This window comes from Saccostrea echinata, unplaced genomic scaffold (assembly GCF_033153115.1).
Source record: "Saccostrea echinata isolate AGI-Se365-2 ecotype Australia unplaced genomic scaffold, CSIRO_AGI_Sech_v1 ptg000047l, whole genome shotgun sequence".
Classification (NCBI taxonomy): domain Eukaryota; kingdom Metazoa; phylum Mollusca; class Bivalvia; order Ostreida; family Ostreidae; genus Saccostrea; species Saccostrea echinata.
In genome coordinates, this window is record NW_026889796.1 from 11280077 (window position 1) to 11294544 (window position 14468).

The following is a 14468-nucleotide window of genomic DNA, read 5'->3' on the forward strand; positions in this document are numbered from 1 at the left end:
GATGCTTAGGCATACAAGCATACCGCTACATATGTAGTAGCTACGCCACTGATAGTAAGAAATACTTAGTACTGTTATGGAAGTTTTAAATTATGAAGTGTGATAGTTATTTTTTTCTTTTTCGACTAAATTTCAATTAGGGATGTCAAAGAATAGTCGACTATTCGACTATCAGTCGAATGGACCGACGATCGAATAATGAAACGACATTCGAATATTATTTAAACTAAAAAAATGCAATAAATGAGTGATAACAAGATGGAATTCTCATCAAAAAATTGAGAAACAGTCTTTCCTCATAGACAATCGATAATTTTCCTCAACAAAAAAACGGTAGACTTTCCATGTAGTATAGAAAGTACAGCAATTATAAGTGCTTCACTACTGCGAGAATTAATTGTCAGTAACTGTCTGTGTTGTTTTTGTAATAAATTACCAACCAATATAATGGGCTTTGTTTGTAAAATTATTAATTGGACTTGATCTTATACCATGTACCAATTACCTTTTGTTATTTTAAGATTGCTCAAATACAAGGAATAAACCTGTTTTGATACTTCGATAATTATGAAAACAATGAGCTTATATTTTAAACTGTTTGAGGACATTTTGATAGCCCCCCTCCACTTTATTTCATAATAAGCTTTAAAAAATATCGGCTGGCAATTTTTTAATGCTTACTAAATAAAAAAAAATGACTGCATGTACAGGCCGATTTATGAATTCTATTGACGGGTAAATAATAAATTTTGGAGAATTAGGTTTCTAAATCTATTTCATAGAATCATGCTATCCACGCGTTACGTTGCATTAATTTTGATGTTACTTTTTAAATAGATTTAAGTAAAAAGGTTTTTGAGTATGTACCAATGAAGTTTGAAATAAAATTTTATTTTAGAAAATGTTCCGAATACTCGACTGTCGTTCGAATAATGCAATCGAATGATCGACTAAGGAAAATAAATATTTTGACATCCCTAATTTCAATATTGCTTTAGGATTTTACTCAGACACTTGTTTCTGTAATATTTTTAAAACCCATAGTATAATAAATACACAGTGAGTAATTAAACTTGCTCAAACCTGGGAATGTTCATGTATGTACTAGTATTAGGATAGAAAAACATTTAAAGTCTTCTTGTCAAGTATAACAGGGATATGATTAGCCATTAAAATACAACCATACCAGGTAGTGCAGATTTAACTTCGTTCAAACCATTTCAAGTTGATCACTGTATATTTGCAGAACTGTAGCTCTTCGAAAAATAAAATTAACAGACCGGAGAGCTACAGTGCCCCCACTGAAAAAAAAAAAAAAAAAAAAAAAAAAAAAAAAAAAAAAAAAAAAAAACTGTGTATATTTATTGCGCACGAAGTTGCGCTCGATTCTGGATTTATATCTCGAAATTCTTACCTCAGCTGTGCACAAAATCTCGATTTCAAAAAATAAAAAAAAATGATTTCAAAAAAAAAAAAAAAAAAAAAAACTAGTAGACTAATTGTTCTCGAACAATTAGAGGTCTTTCCACCTTCTTTAAATTTCATATATTTTTCATATTTTACTCTCTAAAGTTAATTTTTATACAAAAAGAATCCACAAATGGCTTGAAAGATAGAAAAAAATGAAAATTTTCAAAATTTTGAAATGACCTTGACCTTTGACCTTTACCACATATTGAAGGTCAAAGGACAATGGTCACATTGCACTTAACCCCATGCTTCTACGACTTTTAGTTTTTAAGTTATAAGGTTTAATAGCAAGAGCAAAGACGTTAAAGGGCGATAACTCATATAAGGGGTCATCGGACACTTTCGCACTGAATAGATTGAAGTTGTGTCTAAAGACCCTGAAGACATTAGTGAAGGTTTTGTGTCTCTACCATTTACGGTTTCTGAGGAGTAGCGATAACAAGGTTTTCAGTAAAAGGGGCAATAACTTTTAAAGGGGTAAATCTTTGGGGACAAGTATGAAATCTTTGAAATAGTTTTAAGAGGACATATTAATGATGCAAAGATATTTAGTACATGTTGAAAGACAAAAGAGCTATAAAAAGAGCTTAATTTCTCATATTTTGAATGACCTTGACCTTTGACCTTTGCACATATTTTAAGGTCAAAGGCCATTGAATCTTATGCAGTTGGTCCCATGTCTCTACGACTTATCGTTTTGAAAATTTTTAATTATTCGTAAACATCAAAAACTTTCAGGGGCAATAACTCATAAAAGGAGTTGACGAATACTTTCGCAATGAAAAGATTGAAGAGTCTACTCAATTAGTCGAAGACATTAGTGAAGGTTTCGGATCTCTACAGTTTAAGGTTTCGAAGAAGTAGCGATAACAAGCTTTTATTGCGAAAGGGGTAATAACTCTTTGAGGGGTCAAAGTTCATTTACGCAGGGTCAAATGCAAAAATCTTTTATGGAGTACATTCTAATGGACTATAAATCTTTTCGAAAGATCTTGAAACAAAAAAGTGTCCGGCGGAAAAATAATAAAAACTAGTAGACTAATTGTTCTCGAACAATTAGAGGTCTTTCCACCTTCTTTAGATTTCTTTAATTTTTATATTTTACTCTTTAAAGTTAATTTTTATACAAAAAGAATCCAGAAATGGCTTGAAAAATAGAAAAAATGAAAAATTTTAAAATTTTGAAATGACCTTGACCTTTGACCTTTACCACACATTAAAGGTCAAAGGTCAAGGGTCACATTGCAATTGGTTTCATGCTTCTAGGACTTATACTTTTAAAGTTATAAGGTCTTACTATTAAGCGCAAAGACATTAAAGGGCGATAACTCATATAAGGGGTCATCAGATCCTTTCGCACTGAATAGATTGAAGTTGTGTCTAAAGACTCTAAAGAAATTAGTGAAGGTTTGATGTCTCTACGGTCTACGGTTTTAGAGGAGTAGCGATAACAAGGTTTTTCGCACAAGGGGCAATAACTTTCAAAGGGGTTAAGCTTAGGGGACAAGAATGAAATGTTTGAAATAGTTTTAGAAGGACATATTAAAGATGCAAAGACATATAGTATATGTTGAAAGACAAGAGAGTTATAAATATCTCATAGTTTGAATGACCTTGACCTTTGACTTTGACATAAATTTCAAGGTCAAAGGTCAAAGAATTCAATGCAGTTGGTTTCATGTCTCCACGACTTATAGTTTTGAAAATTTTTAATTTTTCGTGAACATCAAAAACTTTCAGGGGCAATCACTCATTGAAGTGGTCAACGAATTCTTTCGCAATGAATAGATTGAGGAGTCCCCTCAATGAGTCGAAGACATTGGTGAAGGTTTCGTACATGTACCTCTACGGTTTACGGTTTCGAAGGAGTAGCGATAACAAGCTATTCTTGCGAAAGGGGCAATAACTTCGTAAGAGGTCAAAGTTCAAACATGGGGGGTCGTTTTTCGGAATAACTTTTAATATCCAGTATCATGAACTATAAAGTTTTTCGATAAGTCTTGCGGTTTCAAAAGTCCGGGAAGAAAAATAATAATAATAATAATAAACATAAGCATTTCAAGAGGTCTTTCCACAGAAAGGTGGAAAGACCTAATAATAATAAACAGAACAATTTCAATAGGTCTTTCCACAGAAAGGTGGAAAGACCTAAAAATAGACCTCTATCAACTACTCTTGCAGAATTATTCTGAAATGGGGGAATATTTAATGTTAATAATTCAAAAGTAAAACAGTCTGCTAACGCATTGATGCAACAATCCTGCAGAAACTTTATAGGTTAAACTATACACCTTAAAATCTGTAAAACTATATTAGTTTTGAATAAGAAAAGCATTAACAACGCCTCTACGTCTGAACTGGGTAGGTATCCTTTACATAGTGTACCCCTCCCCCCCCCCTTCCCTGTGAACCAACCTACAGTAGTATATACATGTAACCTGAGGATGCGTCGATATTAACATAATATTGAACATGGTCCTGTTATTTTTGAGAGAATGATTTTGAAAGATTTTGTCCTATATTAATATTTTTTTCCTCCTTGATCCCAAGTAAATGGTATTTGATATTTGGCAGTAGGTCACTTGGAATGGGACATGGATTGATATCTGGTCAGTAGGTCAAGTGGAGAGGATATCATTTCAGTAAGCAACATGATATGGCTTTACACAATATTCTTCTCGACCAATGATATTTCAAGATTTTTACCGTTTAGAGGCAGAATAAAGATAGATTGGTCTTGCCTGTCTGATATGCGCAATATGCAGACTCTTTCATAACCAGTCTAGGAAAAAGAGGGTTCTTATGATCAAAGAGACCGGATGCATGTTGTGTGCAGGTAGGCCTATTTTAAAATATTTATACATGTGTATATATATCAGGCACATTTTTTTTGTTTAAAGAAAATGAAAAAATAAATAAATAAAATTTAAGATAATAACATCTTCTAAACTCCCGTCTTGTTTTCCAGTATATTCATGAGAACGCACGTTATAGTGAAAACTTGACCATCTAATGCATCGGGTTCGAGCATAACAAAATAACGGGTTCGACATTCTCAAATTGCGTGAATTTCTGGTTCACACATGACACAAACTGACAGGGTCTAACTGACAAAACCTGAAGTTGCCTCTCTGTTAGAGCAAATGCTAGCCACTTATGTATTTTACTTTGACAAACTTTGATCGAGGTGAAAGTTTCAAGTAGTGATGTAATAATATTCAAGCATGAGTTTGCTAGACTGCTGAAGTAAATATTGAAAGATTAAAGTTGCGAAATTCCTTTTCAATGTGAGAGTCTAGATCAGTCTCTTGTCTAAATATCGATGTTATTTATATGTCTGACTGAATTTATATTATTCTTTATGTCAGTTCTGTTTCTTACAAGTATTTTTTTATTTATCTATTGACAACACCATCAAACATTGGCTTATAGTCATGAATACAACAAACAATTAACATACATAAATGTAAAGATTGTCATAAATTACGAAGATAAGCACGAGATGACTTGGAAAATAACTTCGTACGTGCATGTGAATTGACAGTGCCTGTGGCAAGTGTAATTCGAAGGTCCTCGGACTCTTCCACTGGTAGAGGATAGCTTATTTTTCATTTATTTTTCATCTGATTGATAAAATTTCAAACTTCAGTGCTTATACCTTAAAAAAAAAGTAACTAAGAAATGTCATAACAATTCAGTTGTTGGGTTTATTTGATACTTTTTATGATATCTCAGTGAAGTCAACTCAATCTGACAAGCCTGTAAACTTCTAGATTAGTCAGGAATTAATTATCCAGATAAAGTAGCTTGGCCCTCAATTGCCTATATTTGGGGCCATTGGCATTCTAAGGCCGCATTCTATTGTTTTAATGTCAGACTCTCTCTCAACAATATTGATGTTTCATGTAATTGATGGCTACTGCAAGATTTTTACCTCTTTTTGTCCATTACAGGTGGCTGCATCATGAAGACTTTAAATCTCAAAAATTCCATTTTACAATTTCTTCATCGTAGAGGTAAGTTTAGTGAGATTTGCTGACTATAATCTTAGTTAATTATCAACATGTTGTAAGTTTATACTTATTAAAATGAACTTTATATTCAAGTACAATGAAGAGCTAAGGACAAGAAATAAGGACAAAAAATGCATATTTTCAGTCTCATGTTTCTCTTCTCTGGGATTTTAGTGTTGTAAAGTAACTAATAAGAAACTTGGTACCCTTATCAAAAACATATGGACCCCTCCTGAGTTGCACACCTGTAGACAAATTATACATACAAATAAAAAAGAAATAGGTCCATGAGATAACATATGGCTGTTGAATTATGTTGAACTCCGACCTCTTTCCTCCCTCCGAATTCAAATATATAATTATATTTAATTTTGTGATCAGTGACTCGAACGAAAATGATGATAGTTTTGCTTACTTTGATCCATGAATGTTAATTATTTTGTAGATGAACACTTTCAGTTTAAGCATGTTTAGTCAGATTGGTGCAAATGGATGATTATGTTTGAGATTTCATTTTCAAATAATGACGAATTGTTCTTGCAACAATATACATGTATGTATGCTGACCATGCCATGATGTGGAAATCAGATAAAATTTCAAACCAAAGCAATTGTAAACAGTATAAAGAGTTACCTTTCTTTGCCAAAGTTTTGTAAAATTTGTGTTTTCCATTATAATTAAGCCCCCTCCCCCACCCCCTTAAATAAAAGGAGCCCATAAGTAAAGAATATGTATAAGATGTATGCCTGTATAGCACTTCACACAAATTTATCTTGATCCATCATTACTTTTATGGGGAGGGGGGGGGGGGGGATAAGACATAGACTTCATTTGCTAATGCTATTAGATTTGCTGTTGATTGATATGGTCTGGCAAGATCTTGGATATAAACATATTATAAAAATGTAATGCAATTATAAGTGTGAGTATTTTTCAGCTACAGACATAATACATACATGTATGATACATGTATATTTACTATTTTACTTAATAGTTGAAGGATTGTAAGGAAAAGGCACGCATAGTATTTTAGAATTTTTATCACTTGTCAGAAGTCAAGGCAAAGGGTCAGCAATATTGAATGATACCATTAAACAATTATATATTAAAATTATTGAAGAAATTAAGACACAGACTTCATTCTTTCCATGTAATTATAAATGTTTATATATGTATTTATACATGTGTATGTAGCAGTAAAGTTATAGATGTTTGATTTCCCATATATATTATATACTTTCATATGGTACAAAAATTATTGTATGTCCAATTGATTTTTTGTTATTGTCAAAAGATTTGTATTAAAAAAGAGACATCTATAGATTTTGAAATTGCTTAATCAAAGGTCAAGGTTTTTCAGATTTGTAAGTACTGTACAGGACCCAGGAAAAATTTGAGTTTTCTCATTAGAATTGAATTTGATCTGACGAAGAACCTCCACACATCTTCCAAACAGATTTTATTACCAGAAGTAGATCTGTGGATCAAATTTAGTCTAGGTGTTCTCAATTTTATGATTGTATCTACCATCTACCATTCTCGTTATTACTTTTCAATTATTGGTAACTTTTATTTTTTGTCATTTTCAGGTAAAACTTTACTTAAAGTGTTAGCAGTAGTGTTACTCATTTATCTCTTTTACTGGGAAGTGCATTGCATGATCTTCAGACAGGACAATGCTGTCTGCATTAACATCCAAGGACGACTGGCCAATGCCATGTTTCAGGAAGCCTTTGTGTACTCATTTGCAGAAGAGAGAGACAAATCAGAAGTCATTTTCAATAGCGAGAATCCTCTTGTCGATATATTTACCCTGGAGGGACTTAACTGGAGATATGATAGTTCGTATTCTTGTTCTTGTTACTCTAAGTTTGAGGATAAGTGGGACTGTGCTTTTGATGATGTTTTTAAAAATCTTCAGCTTCCTGTTCAAGTCTATGGATATTTTCAGTCTTGGAAATATTTAAAAGGCCATGAGGAGGGAATTCGCAGAATGTTTACATTTCAGCCGCATATACGAAACAAAGCCAAAGATCAGCTTCACTCTATTGTTGAATCATTCAAGGATAAGGGAGTGACTGACAAGACTGTTCTTGTGGGAATTCACATACGAAGAGGAGATTATGTTAAAAACAAACATTTTGTAGAATTCGGTTACAATGTAGCCCCTGAAGTCTACATACATAATGCCATAAAGTTTTACCAAGTAAGATATCCAGATGTACTCTTTGTAGTTTGTGGAAATGACATTGTGTGGGCTCGAGAGGTTATGAAGAGTTATGAGAGGGTGCACTTTGTGGAGGGCAATTCTCCTTCACAAGACATGGCCCTGCTTACTAGGACCCACCACACCATAATGACGGTGGGGACCTTTGGGTGGTGGATAGGGTGGCTAACAAACGGCACCACCGTGTACTATAAAAACACTTACCGAGATGGCACAGACTTCATGGCACAATTTCATGGAAGTACCAGAGAACACTTCTTGCCAAATTGGATTGGTTTAGAATGATTTTATTGAATTTATTAAGTAAATTAACGATTTATCATTAATTAAATTAATTATTTAATTTAAAAAGCAAATATTTTGTAATAATTTGTTGTGTGATAATTTTTTTTTTTTAGTTTGTATATGTTTTGTGAGCTCTGTTTGCAAAGTTCCGTAATTGTCTTAAAGCCAAACATATTTACCACAAAACCTATCTTTGATCAAAGAAATTAATATTTTTTAATGAATGATTATTGTAAATTTTTACAATTTTGATATTACTTTAGTTCTTGTACATTTTAACTTCTGATAAGTTGAACAAACAATATGAAAATATTTCATGGTAAGATACTTGCATAAATTATTTGGTGTTCGCTATGATTTGCCATTGCTTTTTGGTGTGTTTTTATTCAAACATGACCATAATTTTTTTTTGCTATAGGTAATAATGTTTTAATCTTGCTTTATAAAAGGAATGGTTGTGCTAGATAGCTTTATTACATACATTCCTATACAGTGACACTGTACCTTGATTAGTGTGTGTACAATTCAGATTTCAGGGCCGCTTGATTCAGCCTGTCTGTGGTAGCTTAAAAGCTACAATACATGTACATATTCAGAGAATATTTGTCCTAATTGATATTGTATAACTGCATGCTAAGTCTCCAATCCCACTTACATTTGTACTTTATGTTTTCTCTTAATTAAGATATCAGATTATTAAAATCAGGTATTAAAAATCTGCAGATGATAAACCACTCATTTTTTGTCAGGAAAAGCTAGCGAATTATGCTTTGAATCAAGGATCATTTATTCCTGTGAGTCGTATTGTTTGACTGAATTAGAAAACTATTGAAACAGGTTGTATAATCTACTGCAGGACATATTAGTCTGACTTTCAAAATGAGCATTGTGAGTGCTATTATACTGGAATATTTAACACGGTTTTGTTCCTGTTGTTACATGTCGTATTTTGATCTCAGATGTATTTGACATTGTGACTTTGCATTTTTAAGGAATGTATGTGCTAAATAAATTTTCATGTATTGATAATGTATTGAGATTTTAAAAAGAAGAACACTAGCTTACTTATACTACTGTTAGTCCTCTGCTGATAAAACCAGAATTAACAACATGTTTTGTCTGTCTGTCTGTCTGCCTGTCCCAATTAGCTTTCCAGACTTTTTTTAAGGTCACTTGTGACCTTGACCTCTAGTATGAGGCGATTGACAATGGTTTTCTTGGGGTGAAAATTTTCAATGTTACACTCAACTACGTGCAGTATTTATATGATGTAATACTCTCAAAATGCTTGTTTACTGGCTTATTTGAGTTTGAATAACTCGGACTTGTTGAGTAATTGTAAATGTACAATGTCTTTTAAAAAATAATACTGTATAAAAGATAAAAAATCATTATGCCATTTAAAATGATTAAAAAGGTCTGTCAATAGAGATGTGATTGCTTAAGATCATTGCAGTACCACTGATTATGTGAAATCCACTTGTGTTTGCATTAATTGATGTACACCTTCAAAACAATTGTATTTATATTAATTTATGCAAAAAATTTGCACTTGGTTAAAGTAAATTCCTCATTACAGCGTATTTGTAAATATATATGAATGTTTGAAATGTTCAGGGTCTTACTTCTTGGAGTACAGTGATCTATGGCATATTGTAACTGTCCTGTCTGCTCCTCATGCATTAAAGTTTTATAGTTTTTGAAGGAGTATTTTCTGCAAAGGTTACGGGCAGGTTAACTTTAGAAAGTAAGACTAAAAAATCATAGTAAGTACATTCAGAAGAGTTTTGAAGAAGGTAATGCAAAATTAATGCCAAAAAGTATGAAAGTCTTGTCTCTTCAGGTGAAAAAGATACAGCCAGAATAATTTTTATGACCCCGAAATTGAACATTCGGGTCATATAGTTTTTGTTTTGTCCATTTGTTTGTCTAGCTGTCTCCTAGTCCACAAAAACTTTAACTTTGCCCAGAACTTTTGATTGGTTGAAGCTATTAATTTCATATTTCACATGTGTATCCCTGATGACAAAATATTTGTTTGGGTATCAACATATTTGGCCTCTTGATCTTGGAGTTTTACCAACTTTTGCAAAATTTTACCAAACTTTAACTTTGGCCATAACTTTTGAATGGTTAGTGCTAAGGCTTTCATATTTCACATATGTATTTCTTGTGACAAGACCTTTCTTTGGGTTCCAATAATTTTGACCCTCTGTATGGTATCAAAAATTTGACCTTGACCTGTGAGTTTGACCTACTTTTGAAAAACTATAGCCTTGGTCATAATTTTTGAATGGCTAGCACCAGGGCTTTCATATTTTAGGCTATTGGTACTTTGCAGGAGGAAACGGAATGGAACCGGTTGTCTGGTACCCTAAGGGGGGCATTAATATGAATATAAAAAGCTACTTTATTTTCAGTTATAAGGGAACTTAACATCAGAGGGTCGTAAAATAAAACGCCTTTAAGTTCTTTTTAATAAATAACTGTGTCGTGTGGTTTTTCATCTGCTGTATCATCTGTAGCTACATGCACTATGTAAACTGTATTGAATGATTCATATACATTTATTATATCGATGTAAAATGTATTCCTATCATAATTTACCGTCAAGAGCTAATTATAAAAAAAGAGTATCGTTCAAGTCAAGAAAAGAGAGTTGTCGCACTTTGCTAGCATAGCATTCTCTAGTTCCGTTCCGTTCTGCTAAATACCAATATCCGTGTGGATGTTAGTATTTAGCGAAACGGAACGAAACGCGCAATGAAGTTAAAATATAATGATACACATGCAAGCACTCTGTTGTTTTTCAATTAATCTCGTCCTTTTTAATCATTTAAATTGGAATTTCGGCTGTTAAACCCAGGGGAAAAAATTAAACTGACAAGGATGTTTGAAGAGAAACATAATTAAGAAGAACTTATCCATCAAATATCCAGCAAAATCCAACATTTTAAATGTGTTTTTTTTTTCAAACTTCTTCGAAAGTCTTGTTTTTATATCAGTAATATCAAATAGACCATCATTTTGCATTTATAGCGGACCTTGATGCTGATAAGAAAACGTAAATACCATTTCTCAATCTTCAGCTAAACCATTTCTTAATCTTCAGCTAAATCAATTTGTGAACTAGTTTTAACAGTATTGTGTAAATGTAGATCTTTAAATGCGTAATTTATTACAAGTTAACTTATATTAACTACCTCAACATTTATTGATATATTTAACATTCAGCTCTAGATTAATAAGGAAAAATCCATTTAACGGATTCTGTTCCGTTCCGCAAATTACTAATATTCACTACAAGTAATAGCTTTTCAAAAAGCTTGCCTGACTAATCAATCATTATCTATGGAACGTATATGCAAGAGAGGTGCTAAACGTTTCCGTCATCAAGGAGCGACATAGTTGCGATACTTCATTACACAAGATGTACAATTGACATTCTCAAATGTCATAACCAAATACTACAGATTAACGAATATCTAAGATATGCCACTATTTGGTCATTTATTAGTTAGCCCACGGGCTGACTAGTTACGTTGGGATGAAACTGCAAGTGCACTAGCGTAGATTATAATCAAGGCGGATCCAGCACCGGCGCGCCGGGCGTACGCCCCTCCCCCAGCCCCCCCCCCCCGTTTGAATATTTTATATGTAGAACTTATATGTTTATTATCCTAAAATCAAGGAAAAAACACATTATTTGTAAGAATTCGTCAGCTTCCGGGGGCTTCGCCTCCGAACCCTCATCAGGGATTTGCCCTGGACCCATTGGGGTTATAATACAGCCCCCCCCCCCCACCACCACCACCTGCCTTCTACTGCGCCATCCCGTTATGAAATTCCTGGATCCGCCACTGACAATTCTGGAAAAAATAGTTAGATGATTCGTTTTAAAGAAATTCATATTACATGTACTCTCTTACTAGAGGGCGCACTTCTCCATGCACACTCCATGGTCAGTGATAGATTGATGAGACGGCCTCTATTTATAGACTGGTCGTTCTCGACGACGAAGTAAATTATGAACACTGTTGTCTTGAAGTGTTTGAGACAAAATTAAATGCTTCAATGCTGCTCTAGAACTCAAAGTAAATGGCCTGTACAGTTTATAGCTAGAGCAAAACAAGATACTAATAACACCCCCCCCCTCCGGACAAAACTCACGCGATGATGGTCTTACCATATACATGTACATGTATTATAAATGAGTTTAAAATACATCTTTTTGTAGGCCCTACAGTTTTGAAATTGTTTAGTTTTTCTATTCAATCGATTTCAGGACCTTTCTCATATTTATAATAACGTGCTTTTTTATGAAATGAAAACCAGTACAGATCATGATGTCTTCTTCATTTTGCCGAGTCTTTATTTTGAACTTTACGGGAGTGATGCCCATTCCTCTACGGGTACTGACCTACACTCTTGTCACTGTATTAAAAGGAAACCCTTGTTCATCACAAAGCATGAAGTAATATGCTACTCGCTGACTTTCTAAGCTTTTTTTCAAAACCTAACCTTATAACGTACATTATTAATAAATGTAATATTGAAAGAAAGGCTAGGTGGAAAACAGACTGAATCAAGAAGGGATGTCCAATTTTCTAGGTGGAGGGAGTTTGTTTATGATTAGACTAGTCAACTTATGGGATAAATAGTAAGAATAATCAGTAAATCCATTGCTTTAGTGTTGCCTGTCCATGTACAATGTGTTCTCTTATAAAATGAGATAAAATTTACTGTTAATAAAAAATCTGGAGCTTAAGAATCATGTTTAAAGAATAAACTTTATTTATTCCCATAGAAGTTATCACACCCATTCAATAGAACAACCCAAGAAAAAGGCGCGAAGATAATTTACATGTGACATTTGGCGCGAAATCATTGTGCCACCCCTTTCATAGAAGGCAAATGGACTGATCCAGTAGTTTAGAAACGCAGAAAAAATGTTACACGGACATGTCCGTACAAAGAATCGCAAAGAATAAACATGTGCATGCAAAAGAACTGAAGGAATTAAACACATCATTACTCTGCATCAGTTATATGATTCTTTCTTCACAAAGTGTATTTGTTTAAATGCAGGTAACAAATTCCGATGTAAATCAGCATGCACAAAATCTAGTTCATTAAGAATGATCGCTTAGTTTCGAATCCCTGAAAAATTAATCCTTATACTGCATGACGCACGTGGCGTCAGGCAACAATATCGGTACTTTGCGAAACGGAACGGAACCACAATGTTTTAAAGCCGTGTTAACAAACGACATGAGATAAGTTTCGTGTCCTGTATGAAAGGGTTTTATTTTTAGCTCACCTGAGCTGAAAGTTCAAGTGAGCTTTTCTGATCACATTTTGTCCGTCGTCCGTCCGTCTGTCTGCCTGTCCGTCTGTAAACTTTTAACATTTTTGACTTCTTCTCAAGAACCACAAGGCCAATTTCAACCAAACTTGCCACAAAGTATTCTTGGGTAAATGGGATTCAAGTTTGTTCAAATGAAGGGTCACGTCTTCTTCCAATGGGAGATAATTACACATTAGTGAAAAATTAAAGGCTTCTTTTAAAAATCTTTTTCTGAAGAACCATTGGGCCAGGAAAAATGAAACGTATGAAATGTATATTCAAATTCAATAAAATCATGACCCCCGGGGTAGGGCGGGGTCACAGTAGACCATCAAAGATTTACTTTGAATACATTCTTAGGAAAAATCTTTGAAAACCTTTCTCTCCAGAACCACTGGGCCAGGAAAGATGAAACTTATGTGGACACATCCTCAGATAGTGTAGATTCAAATTTGTTCAAATCATGACTCCCGGGGATGGGGCAGGGCCACAATGGACGATCAAAGATTTACAAAGGAATGCACAGGAAAAATCTTTAAAAATCTTCTCCAAAACCACTGGGCCAGGAAAAATGAAACTTATGTGGAAATATCCTGAGGTAGTGTAGATTAAAGTTTGTTAAAATCTTGACACCCCCTCCCGGGGTAGGGCGGGGCCACAATGAAAGATCAAAGATTTACATAGGAATGTATAGAAAAAATCTTCAAAATCTTCTTCTCAAGAACCACTAAGCCATGATTGGTCATATTTATATGGAAGCATCCTCAGGTAGTGTGAATTTAAGTTTGTTCAAATCATGACCCCCGTGGGGCCACAATGGATGATCAAAATTTTTCATAGGAATACATAAGAAAAACCTTCTTCTCCAGAACCACTTGGCCAGGAAAGATAAAACTGATGTGGAAACATCTTCAGGTTGTGTCGATTCAAGGTTTGTTCAAATTATGACACCCAGGGGTAGGTTGGGGCCACAATGAACCATCAAAGTTTCCATAGGAAGCCATGATTTGTCAAAGAAATATAATGGCATCCTCAGTTAGTGTAGATTTAAGTTTGTTCAAATCATGCCCCCCTCCCCTTAGGGATAGGTTGATACCACTCATAAATACTGAACTTGTAGCTAGA

General features: G+C 33.8%; 1 protein-coding gene across 3 annotated transcripts; it reads left to right on the plus strand.

Annotated features, from left to right (window-relative positions):
• Nucleotides 1–4556: 4556 nt before the first annotated feature.
• Nucleotides 4557–9025, plus strand: LOC133202581 (galactoside alpha-(1,2)-fucosyltransferase 2-like). 3 transcript variants are annotated; one of them, XM_061338421.1, is made up of 3 exons: nucleotides 4557–4657; nucleotides 5424–5486; nucleotides 7074–9025. In XM_061338421.1, exons 1-3 carry the CDS (start codon nucleotides 4627–4629, stop codon nucleotides 7994–7996), a joined length of 1017 nt encoding a protein of 338 aa, XP_061194405.1. In that variant the 5' UTR covers nucleotides 4557–4626; the 3' UTR covers nucleotides 7997–9025. The 3 variants fall into 3 exon arrangements, with proteins under 3 accessions (XP_061194405.1, XP_061194406.1, XP_061194407.1); XM_061338422.1 differs by having other exon boundaries at nucleotides 4565–4757; XM_061338423.1 differs by lacking the exon at nucleotides 4557–4657 and adding an exon at nucleotides 4923–5059.
• The last annotated feature ends 5443 nt before the right edge of the window (nucleotides 9026–14468 follow it).